At 57.3% G+C, this 12,003-nt stretch overlaps 1 protein-coding gene across 8 annotated transcripts in view; it reads left to right on the top strand.

The window, feature by feature from the left end:
• Positions 1-3,416, top strand: part of UBR4 (ubiquitin protein ligase E3 component n-recognin 4) — a 140,048-nt gene extending 136,632 nt beyond the window's left edge. For all 8 annotated transcript variants that reach the window (XM_050789741.1, XM_050789719.1, XM_050789742.1 and 5 more), the window contains 2 exons: positions 175-337; positions 3,030-3,416. In XM_050789741.1, the coding sequence (XP_050645698.1) occupies positions 175-337; positions 3,030-3,094 (228 nt within the window). In that variant the 3' untranslated portion in view covers positions 3,095-3,416. The remainder of the gene's footprint in view (positions 1-174; positions 338-3,029) is intronic.
• Positions 3,417-12,003: the final 8,587 nt, after the last annotated feature.

The following is a 12,003-nucleotide window of genomic DNA, read 5'->3' as shown; positions in this document are numbered from 1 at the left end:
GACGTAAAATGTTGTTGTTCCTGGAGACAAAACACGCGCTCTAGGGTGTGTGTTGGTATGCTTTGGTGTAGGTTGGGAGGGCCGTCCTTTGAGGGGTTGAAATGGCCTGACTGACTTGAGGTGGAAGATGAGGCAGCAGTCACCCACCTTTCTGTCTCCTGTTGATTCTCGTAGAAGGTGCCTACCAGTAACACGGAGGGAGGCTGGTCCTGCTCTCTCGCTGAGTACATCCGCCACAACGACATGCCCATCTACGAAGCTGCCGACAAAGCCCTGAAAACCTTCCAGGAGGAGTTCATGCCAGTGGAGACCTTCTCAGAGTTCCTCGATGTGGCCGGTTAGTGTCAGGGTTTTCTCTTTTAAAGATCCTCGGCAGCAAAGCCCCGCGTCTTCCTCAGTGGGGCCAGCCGTAGCTTTATTTTCACAACCAGAGGAAACGCAGTATGGGCCAGCCTGTCTGCTGCCACCAAAAGCCCTGGGAAAGATGCCTACATAGCAAGTCACCAATAATAAGAACAGCAGCTCTAACATGTACTGAGCACTCCCTCTTTCCCAGGCATGGTCTGTTCACTGTACATGATCTCAGCCCTCGCGGCAGCCCTATATGAAGCAGGAGCTTTGGTTATCCCCATTTTCTAGATGGGGTAAATGAGGCTCTGAAGATCAAATGAGTGGCCAGGGGAACATAGCTAGAAAGTGGTAGGGTCCCTGTTTGAGTCTGTTTTTTAACGGCAGTTCAGAGAATTCACACGCAAATTGCAATGCGCCGTCTTCCTCCCGCGTCTTAGGTCACAGTTGAGGGAGACATGGGCGACCGAGCAGGGCCCCTCTGAACTGTGGGTGTGGGGGTTGTGGTCCGACAGTTCCTTATCCCACTGCTAGTAAAATTGAAATTCTTTGTATAACAAATTTATCATTCTAATTGCGAACAAACACATTAGAATTGTTTTGGATTTCATAACCAAGCACCAAGGGACAGCAGAGGGAGGTGACTTGGCCCGTGCCTGGGAAATCCACCTAGGGTTAAGAGACAGTGCCCTGTCAGGTTGTGGGCGCTGTGGCGTTACAGCCCCCATCAGAACACCCTCCCTACAAAGGTCAGCTCCCCAGAGCCAAAGCACAGGTCACCAAACCTGCCGACTCTTTTGTGAACTTGTTTCACTTTGTTCTGGTGTTCATCGTGGGAATTTTTTTTTTTTTTTTGAGACGGAGTCTCGCTCTGTCGCCCAGGCTGGAATGCAGTGGCGCGATCTCGGCTCACTGCAAGCTCCGCCTCCCAGGTTCACGTCATTCTCCTGCCTCAGCCTCCGAGTAGCTGGGACTACAGGCGCCCGCCACCACGCCCGGCTAGTTTTTTGTATTTTTAGTAGAGACAGGGTTTCACCATGTTAGCTAGGATGGTCTCGATCTCCTGACCTCGTGATCCACCCGCCTTGGCCTCCCAAAGTGCTGGGATTACAGGCTTGAGCCACCGCGCCCGGCCCCATCGTGGGAATTTTGTGAAGTCTAAAGGAGAACAATCGCCCCCAGATCCCACTCTTAGGAGAACGCCTCTGCTAACATTTTCTCTATCTTGTCATCCTCTGGGAATGAGACCCACTACAGGGCCGGAGGGTTGCTCAGTGTGAATTCCTCTTTCTTCCCAGCTCAGAGCCAGCTGACAGATTTTTCCACAAAGCTCTGTGCCTCCACGTTGGCTGCCCCTTGCAGTGGCCTCAGTGGAAGCTCTGTGCTGGGATGGCCTTCGTCGGCTTGGTGCCTGCCTCCGCGTCTGGGTGGGCCTGTGCTAGCACTGCTCACCTCCGTGTGTTTGTTAACTCCACCACCTCTTTACAGCTCCCACTGGCTCTGTTTCAGCCTAGACGTTTCACCAGCATCATACCTTAGCACATGCCTCATGTTCTTCCCAGAAAGTCAGCCCTGGGACCAGGTGGGCTGCTCAAGTCCTCAGTGCTGGGCCCTGTGCCTGTTGCATGAGCCTGTGTCACTGTGACTGTGGAAGTTGGAGCTAGTGAGAGGAGGAGGAGGTGGGCAGGGGAAGGAGGGTTCCCTGGGCTCGGGCTCCACACCAGCCCTGAGCTGCTGGCAGCACCCCTGGCCTGCAGCCAGGAAGAGCCAGAGCCCTTGCCGGGCAGCGAGCCTCCGTGCCTTCCACTCCTAGGTCACGTTTTGACAGCACCCCTTTATTACTTTGTTTAAGCTGTTAGAAAATTTCAGAACAACAGACACACCCTGTTCAAATGTGAGAACAAAAACACCTTCCAAAGCCAAACGGGGATAGTCTGAGCCGCTCTCTCTTCCATTAGCCCAGATGCTTGGGCGATGACTTCAGTTCGGATGCCGCCAGGCCTTTGGGGCTAGCAGCTCCACGGCTGTTTTACATGTGGCTCCGGCGTCTCCTGTCCCCTGCTCAGTGACAGAGGGGTGGGGCCACCAAGGCCTCCGTGCAGCATGAGCACCTTCTGTGAGTGAGGCACATGAAGGGCCTCATTGAGCCCCCACGGTGGGGCCGCAGGGCTTCTCCCTGTCTCCGTTTGATGGCTGAGGAAATGGAGCTCCTAAGCTTTGACAACCTGCTCAGGAGCCCAGGACCCATCATCAGATCAGAGCTCAGAAGAAGCTGGGGTCCTGCCACCCTGCGCTGCTCCTCCCAGCCCTCAGGGGCAGGGCTTTCTCTGGTCCCAGATCCCTTTGAGAAGATGGTAGACGGGAGGCCCTCTCCTTTCAGAACCCAGCTTCCATTTTGCACTGGGAGTCAGTGGATTTGCACATCCCTGGGTGTCCCTGAGCCAGGTGTGGCCTCTTCCACTTCACCCCCAGCAGCAGTGCCTGCTTCTGAAACAGGACTGCTGCTGCGGAACAGGGTTTTGCTCAATGACTGCCTCCCCAGTCATGCTGCTGTCCAGTGAGCAGCCAGGCCAGAGCTTCGGGCCGCAGCGTGTTCTCTGCTCGATGCGGCAGCCGTGACTCAGGGGGAATGGGGGCTGCACGTCTGCCCCTGACACACCTCTGCCCGCTGTGCTTTACAGGTCTTTTATCAGAAATCACCGATCCAGAGAGCTTCCTGAAGGACCTGTTGAACTCAGTCCCTTGACCACCACACAGCAGCTGCAGTGGCGAAGACGAAGCTGGCTTGCCTTCCACCCTCTGTTCTCCCTCCTTGTGCGTTGAGTTCCCTCCGTGGATGCTGCATTGTTACCCCGCCCTCCCCTCTCTCATTTTTCTTGGTGTGGCTTGGGGTTTTTAGGCTTCCTGTTTTATCTCGTGTGTGTGGTGCACTAGCTATGAAGTTGTCTGTAACCCAAGCCATCAAAGGGCCTGTACATACCTAGGAGCCATGAGTTGTCCCGGCCAACTTCATACTTGAGTGTGCACATCTTGAGAAATAAACAAATGACTTAATACACATTGAAAAAGAAGGTGTAGCCTGCCGCTTCAGCTCCTCCTCAGTGGTGCAGGCCAAATGGTTTCCCTTGAATGCACAGCCGTTTCCGGCGTCAGCCCGGGAAGACTCGTGTCAGAATCGCTGTCTCCAGGCCTGTTGTCAGTGCTAAGTGGAACCTGTCTATTCTTGGCCAGCAAGTTGGGACACCACATTTGATCGCTCTGATTTTTCCCAAAACAAAGCCCATGCCTTGCTCTTAATTTTTTGGCCTTAAGAGCTGGAACCCAAAGATACGTGGAACAGCTTTCCACGCCCTCGGCCGAAGGAAGGCTGGTGGAGTAGGGCACGGTCTTGTTGGACCACAGAGGCCTGGGGAGCATTTGACGTTCTCATGCTGCTGTGAATCGGGAATCCCTTGGTGACTTCTCTCCAGGGTTGTCATGTTAAGAGAGGGCCTGGGGCAGACTTAGGATCAGGATAAAGAGAGTGGCTGCTCTCGACATGCCAGGCACCCAGTGTATCTTATTTCTAATCTCTTCAAGAAAGGGCCCTTAAGCCAGAGCCACTCACCCAAGGGCTCCCAGCCAGGGGCTGTGGAGTTGTCAGGTTTGTGCCTCCGAAGCTATGTCCTGACCAGTGTGGCTGCCGCTCCTGGAGACCTCAGACCTGCTCCCCTACACACGTGGGCAGCAGGACTCCCGAGGGCCTCTCCCCAGACTTCGGGAAAAGGCTCCCCTCGTGGGAGGGAGGGCTCGCTCATGCCTGTCTCCTTTTTTCTTTGTGGGCCACTCAGCCAACTGACGTCGCCTCCTCTGTCTGGATGTCCAGTTTCTGTGGCTCACTCTTCAGGCCAGATTGTCTGGGACTGGGGGTGGCCTCTGGGCTCCTGTAGACTTCCACAGCCAGGATTTCACATCCCTCCCCAGAGCCTCTGACCGAACAGCCACAGGCGGGCATGAGTGTCATGCCTGGACTGAGCTGGGGAGACACAGGCGGGCGTGAGTGTCATGCCTGGACTGAGCTGGAGAGACAAAGGCGTTTGTGGCAAGGGCCCAGCTGGAAGCCCTGGCAGACCAGAGCATGCATGTGCTGGCTTGCACGAGCACACTTTGGTGTTTGTGCTGGGGACACCGGGCTTCTGAGGGACTGGCATGGCTCCAGGGAGGGGAGCAGCCTGGTTGAAGCGCGGCCAGGCACTCACTCCTTTGTTCAGATCCCAGCTCCACTGCTGCTGTGTCCACAGTCTCCTCACCTGTCAAATGGGAATGTCTCTGTGGCGGGAGGGTGCTGAGGTTTCCACGAGCTAATCTGCCTGCCATGTAGAAACTAGTAGCTTCTCTTACTGTTAGTGAATTTGTTTTAGTCTGAAGGAGGCACCCATGCCCCGGGTGAGGACGATGGAGACCCTGGTCTCGGCACACTTCCGCCTCACACTAGGAATGCCCCGGGCTTGCGCCCGCTGTGTGTCTGTACTGGTCACTTTCTGTTGGTCTCGAGAGACCGATTCAGGTGTTCAGGAGTCTGTGTTCACTGTTACATCGCCCCCTTGTGAGGAATAAAGTGGAGCAGCCTCATCCGGACAGCGAGGCAGGGAGGGAGCGTGGGGAGCAGCCAGGCGAGCTGGTGGCATGGGGTCCGCTGTGCAGAGACTGGCCTCGCTGCTTCGTGTGGCTCAGGGAGGCTCAGCACGTCCGTCATCACACTTCAGGGCAGTGAGAGTGGACCTGGTGCCTTCAGAAGCCATCCCGAGGCCTGCTGCTCTGGCCTGCAAAGGTGGAGTCACCAAAGCTCATTACAAGGTGTTTGCTTATTTTTGTCTGCCGTGCATTTTTTTATTTCTTGCAAAGGCCTCAGAGGATGTTGGCCCCAGCCCAAACATATCTTGTTTTCACTGGTAGAGCTTTTCCTGGTGTCTGCACAGGGATGCTTCTAGTGGCGCCGCCATAGCCCCAGACAGGCTGCTGACACGGCAGCCATGAGGTCTGCAACAGGTTCCAGGGGGTGCTTTTGGCCTGCTCCAGCAGGAGTGGAGGCTGGTCTGGGCTCCGGCAGGAGTGGAGGCTGGTCTGGGGAGGGAGCCACACCTCTCCAGGCCCAGGTCTCACGAAAGGAGCATAGAAGGGCACCGAAGAAAAAGCCACTTAGCCCTCTCCTGTCCCACACCAGTATCTGGGCCCATTGTTTCTTGGGTCCCTGTCTTTCTCAATAGGCAGCCCCTGTTGGGGAATTAAGTTGATTCTGGACTGCCTACGCCTAATGATAGCTGCACTTTTAATCCTATAAAGTTCGAGTTCAGCTATAAAGTTGGGGAGGCAGTGTCAACACCTTCCTTGTAGAACGGCTGAAGCCTCTGGCATTCCTCAGTCAGCAGCCGCCCTGGCGCCCAGCTGTCCAAGTTTGTTGCTCTTAGAGGTGAAAAGGGAGGCCCCCTGCCTGCACCTCCCCTCCCCAGGGTTGTTTGTTGGGACACCAGGGGCTGTGCTCTGTTCTCTGCATTTCACTCCTGCATCAACCCTGTACATTAGGTGCTGGAATTTCCGCCTTGGCGATGGGGAGGCGGCCCCCAGAGGAGGTAACTCGCCTGCTAGGGAGTCAGGAGCTGAGCGGTCTGTGGGACTCCAAAGATTACTCTGGGTCATGCGACTTCATTTGTTCCTTCCAGGATGTAGCAAGTGTCTCCTCGGTGCCAGGGACTTAACAGAGGCGGAGGGCACAGCGTGCACCAAACAGGCTCTGTCCTCATGGAGAGGAGAGAGTCAGAACTGAGGGGTTCCAGGACAGGTGTGAGGTGGCAGTGTGGAGTGTAGACAGATCAGCATGGGGGACAGGCTGTGGCTGACATGCTCCTTAGGTGGGTGGCCGGGTTGGTCCACCCCGAGCTCCAACCTGCCCATGGCCAGATTCTCGTGTCTGGTTGCTATGGGCATCCTCTTTGGTCACTTAGCAAACCTCAGCTGGGCACCTAGTCTGTGCTTGGCTGTCAGCATGGGGTCCCTTTAGGGGACTGGGAGGAGCCAGAAGAGACTCACTCTGCTCTCTAGGCTGCAGAATGTAGCCCAGAGCTGGCCACTTCCCACCACCTTTGCACCCAGACCCAGCTCCTGCATCTCCCACTTCCTCCCGCTCTGTAGTCCGTTCTCCAAGCACCCGGAACAGTCACTTAAAAACGCTGCAGGTGGTTGCCTCTGAAACTCTTTTCACTTTCACATTTTGAAGGCCAGCTAAACTACCTCCCAGGCTCCCAGACCCTCTCCAGCCTCCCTCCTCCCTACTCCCTCTCATCCCCCGCTCCACACACTTGCTCCCTGCTGTCCCCTCGCACAGGGCACACATCCACTGCCCAGGCTTTCTTTGTCCCGTTAGCCCAGATGTTTGCATGGCTCCTCTCCTCCCTCCACTCAGGTCTCAGAGATGCCCCTGAGCCCCAGTGTGGGAGAGCAGTGCGCTCCGGGGCCCTCTCTGCCCCTGCCTGCCCTGTTTCGGTGCTTTCCGCCGGCCTCATGCAGCTGTGGTCAGCTCGCCTGTTCATCTCCCTCAGCTGCGTCCTGCTAGTAGCTTTCCTTTATTTCCTGCTGCATCTGCAGTGCCTAGAACAGTGTTCGGTGCATAGAGGACGCTCGGGGAGTATTTGTTGGCTGAATGATGGGTCTATGTCAGGATCTCCCAAGAAACAGTCAGCTATCTCCACAACGCTATGCTTAACTCTGGGATGATGGGCAGTAAATCCAAACCTGATTCCAGTAACAGGCTGGAGCAGGTGGGCCCATGAGGGCCCTTCCCCACCATCTCCTGCCCTTTGCTGTTCCTGCAGCAAGGCTGGGCTGAGGCCCTGGAACATGCTGGAGGCAGAGCTGGCTCAGACCCAGGCTGGAGTGCCCAAGTCAGGGCTCCAGCCGGGCTCCTGCTCCGGGTCATACCCCTTCCTCCTCCTGTCATAGATCACGTCAGGGCAGGGCCATTCCTTTGCCTGGAGCTAGCTTTGGTCTCCCAGACCACAAGTGCTTTTCAAGCTTGAGTGGTTCCCAGCAGCACCAAGAGAATGGCAGAGAGGGACAAGGTAAATCCCCAGGCTGAGCTTCCTGGAGCTGGCTGCTGATGCTTACCTGGGGCGAGGCCTGGACGAATCCCCCACCTTCTCTTGGTGCCCTTGGCCCTCTTTCTGATCCCAGCCTGGCTGGTGGCTCAGATGCAACAGGGGGAACAGAGTAGCCTCTGAACAGGAAGGGAGCTGAGGGCCGGCCTTTACTCAGGGCCTGCAGGAAGCTCGTGTTTCACCTGCAGCACGTCCTTCCATTCTTGCGGCCATCCCAAGCGGCAGGTGGCATTCCCTTCTCCACACAGGTAAACACAGGTAAACAGAAAGGCTGATGACCTACCCAGGCTCACACAGCAAAGGGTGGAGCCACGATGAGGACCCAGATGTGTTGGGCTCTGAAATCCCCTTTTCAGAGAGCGTTGCTGGCCTGGGGAGACTGGCTGCTTTTCATGCTGGGGCGTGGGGACCAGAAGGAGGAAGAGGGTGAAGGCTGACTTAGGGAGTGTGACCCAGTTTGCTCCCTCCTGTCCCCGTGGCCGGCGGAGGCAGCCTCAGGGCCCCGTACCTGAGGATGCGACCGAGAGGTACATGTCCTGGGACTAAACAGTTGCATTGCATGGGCTCTGAATTTGGGGTGCCGCTGCCCGTCAGAGGGCAAGGGCCGCATGGTGTAGAGGCAAGACCAAGGGCTCCAGAGGGGGCCCAGCCCTGCTATGGGACTTGAGCAAATTTCCTAACCTGTCTGTGCGGGTGAGGATTCAAGGAACAAATACAGGAGAAAGTTCTAGAACCTGGCACAGCCCAGGCACGGCTGGCCTTAGCTGTGACCATCAGTGTTACTGTATCAGTGTGTCAAGGAATCGCAGATGGCCGGGCACGGTGGCTCACGCTTGTAATCCCAGCACTTTGGGAGGCCGAGGCGGGCGGATCACTTGAGGCCAGGAATTTGAGACCAGCCTGGCCAATGTGACAGAACCCCATCTTTACTAAAAATACAAAAATTAGCCGGGCATCGTGGTGGGTGCCTGTAATCCCAGCTACTTGGGAGGCTGAGACAGGAAAATGGCTTGAACCCCGGGAGGCAGAGGTTGCAGTGAGCCGTGATTGCGCTACTGCACTCCAGCCTGGGTGACAGAGCAAGATTCCATCTCAAAACAACAGCAGCACCAACAACAAAAACCAGGAATCACAGAATGTCTGGGGGAGGATCTCTTAGGCTCCACAGCACCCCTCTCCTTGTCTTATGGGTGTCGGGACAGATGCCCAACCTGACACGCACACACAGGTGTACACACCTTCCAGGCACTCACAAGTTCAGTTGCTTTGGTAACATCTGTTTGCTTTCCATGGTTTATTTCTGTCTCTCTGCTCCATGTTTCCTGCCCTGCGGGGGGCTACTCCCTTCCTCCCCTTCCTTATCTGTTGCTCAGTCTTGGAGCTTGGCCTGGTCCCCATGAGTTGCCAACTTGCCCCCTTTGGCCTCCTTAACAGGCCTGGAGAAGCTGAGCAAGGCATGTGCAGAGGCAGAGCCGTTTCCGCTGCCGCCTGGCCGTGTCAGAGGGACCCCGCCCTCCAGAGCATCAGGGCCCCAGCCTGGGATGGGAGGGCTACTGGCTGCCATCTGCCTTGGGAGCTGCCCCTGGCTAAGGCGGCCGGGGTTGGCATCCACTGCGTTTCACTCTGCCCCTTTGCCCTGACTTCAGAGCTTGAAGGTGAACTCTGACCCCTTCACTCTAGGGTTAGGGACAGTGGGCACGGAGAGCCAGGAGCGGGCTTGCATGAGGCCCCCGTCACTTTCCCACATTGCACGCAGGCCAACCTGGTCCTGGGCATGTGGGGCCTGGCCGCACTGCAGGTGGGTGCCCAGCAGTGTGATGACTTCCTGGAGGAAAGCGTGGGGCGGGAGGTGCCTGGCTTGAAGTGCGGGGGGAGCTGGTGCTCTGTTTTAAGGGTCAAAGTGACAGGTGGATTATGAAGACCAGAATCCCGCCCCCTCACCTCCTCTGGCTACTCTGGGCTCTGAGTCGGTGCTGATCTCCGGCCACTGCCACAAGCCCCAATGACCTCCAGCATCTGCAGCAGGCTGCGGGCTTCCTCCTGAGGGGCATGGGGTGCCGCCCTCTGGCAGCCCCCTGGGACATTGCCAGAGGTTGGCCAGGCCTCTCAGGAAAAGGGACATGAGCTTCAGAGGCACTGGGTTGAGGAAGCCGTGGTGGGAGGTATCTAAGGTCACCACCTCTGACGGTGGTGGGACCCACAGCGGGTATGGGGCAGCGGGATCTGTGCTTTGCTGGCTTTCTGAGTCCAGGGGGCTGGGACAGGACCAGAATTAGCCCCGGGTGCCAAGTTTACAGGGGGGAGTCATCCAGAGCCCCGAACTCGCCCGCAGGATGGGAGGTGGGGGTGTTCTGGGCATGGGCAGGAGTGAAGGGCACAGGGTCTCAGGCTCATTGTTCCTTGGACTCTGTTCCTTAGGTCCCTCTGTCGCCTTTGGCCAATGCCACCCCATCCACCCCTTCTGTCCACAAGCCAGCTTGGTCCCGACAAGGGGTCCTGGCTGGGCCCCCTGTTAGGCTGTTCCTGGCTTCAGAGATCTGGGAACTGCACCGTAGCCGTATTTACTGAGCACCCACTCCAGCGGGATCTCCGTGCCTCGCGTGATCTCCAATTCTTGTTACTGTTCTTCCTGTTTTACAGATGAGGAACCTTAGGCTCAGAGAGGCAAACTTACCTATCCAAGGCTGCACAGCCCGCAAGTGAGATGCAGCCTCCCTGTCCAGCCAGCCTGAGCCCTGCTTCTTCACCTGACCCTGCTCCCCATCTGGTCTGGGCACGGATTGGGTTAGATCATCCCAGCTCCCAGCAGGAGGGCACAGCTCTGGGAGCCAGGGTTTGGCCAGGTGCCCAGCAGGCAGGCAGGGCAGCCACAGCCAAGGGTTAACTGGCTGTAGGCTGGGAGCCGTACTCGGGGCTGGGCAGACAAGGTGCAAGGCCCTGGGAACCAGCTCCAGGCCGGGCTGACAGGGAGCTCCGCAGGCACCCCTGTCAGCCCTCGTGCCAGGACAAACAGGGCAATTAGGAGGTGGCTTTTGTTTGGTGGGGCCTGAATGCTGGGCATGGAGCTGTGGGCGCTTCAGCCCCCACCCCCTCATGTGGCGGGAATCTGCTCATTCAAGGGGACAGGGTCACATGCGGAGTGTGACAGCAGACAACGGGACAATGCCACTCTGTTTCCTCGCCCAGCTTCAGAAGCGATGGCTGGAGGGCTGCTGCTTTTCACGGCACAGTGTGACTGGGGCCACCAGTCCCTCCCTCTCCTCCTGTCCAGGCAGTCAAAAGGGCTCCAGCCACCTCAAGAGCGATCACAGGGGTGGCCCAGGCCATGGGGCGCGGGCCCACCACCTTTGCGTTTCCCTCGCTCTGGGTTCTGTCTCGGGGGCCCCACTTGGGACCCACTGTGCAGGGCTGGATTCCGTACCCGACGGTCTTGTCCCATGTCACCTCTCTCTGAGGCAGGTGCTATTCATCCCATTCCAATGAGGGAGTCGGGGCTCAAGGGTGAGGTTGCTTCACCCAGAGGAGGGGCTTGGGTTAGGGCTGCTGGGTGAAATTCAAGGTACCAAGTTAAATCTGAATTTCACATAAACAACAAATACATGTAAACCTCTGACGCTGGCGGGGCCTACAGCGGGTATCGGGCAGCGGGATCTGTGCTTTGCTGGGTTCCTGAGTCCAGTGGGCTGGGACAGGACCAGAATTAGGCCCAGGTGCCAAGTTTGCAGGGGGCTCAGCCAGAGCCCCGAACTACTACAGTCTTTAGTACAGACTATCCTAAAAAAAAAAAAACAAAAAACGACTCACCATTTCTCTGAAATACAAGCTTCCCCAGGCAGCCTGTATTTTTATTGGTTAAATCTGGCAGTCCTGGCACAGGTGCTCATGGGACGCACTGAGTTAAGCCAGCTCAGGCCCTGACCTCAGGGAGCCACCTCTGCTTCAGTGGGAGAGACAAGTCCCAGACACAGGTTCCCACGTGGAGGCCGACGGAGCAGCAGGGGCCCTCGCCTGGAAGCCAGGACGGGTCTGGAGTGTCAGGAACAGGGACGTCGAGGGGCTGGTGAAGGGGTCAATCTGAGCGCCATGAGGACCCTGAAGTGCTGTGAGCAGGGAAGGCAGGTTCTAGAAGCCTCAGCCCCACGCCTTTCTGCAGGGTTTCCTCTCCACAGGACTGTGCTGAGTCCCAGGGGAGCTGCTCCAGGCGGCTCCCCAGCCCCTCCCTGCCTCCTGTCTCTGACGCCGCTCCCTGCTCTGCCCCACCACATCTGCCAGCTCTGCATGGGGACCCGAAGCCAGGGCTGGCATGAAAGTGGTTGAGGTTGGAGTCTGGGGCCAGACTGGGTTCGGGGCTGGCTGTGCGACAGCCTTTCACCTGGCCAGGCCTTTGGTTTCATGTGTGAAGCAAACACGCCTCACTGGGTTCACCAAGAGCCTGGCACAGAGGCGGCGCTGGAAATGCATCATCGGGGTTATGGAGGACCTACTCCCGGGAAGGGTCTTCACAGAAGCGGCTTCGGTTCCGTCG

Source organism: Macaca thibetana, chromosome 1 (assembly GCF_024542745.1).
Source record: "Macaca thibetana thibetana isolate TM-01 chromosome 1, ASM2454274v1, whole genome shotgun sequence".
In the NCBI taxonomy this organism is placed as follows: Eukaryota; Metazoa; Chordata; class Mammalia; order Primates; family Cercopithecidae; genus Macaca; species Macaca thibetana.
This window is presented reverse-complemented; position numbering and strand designations above follow the sequence as displayed.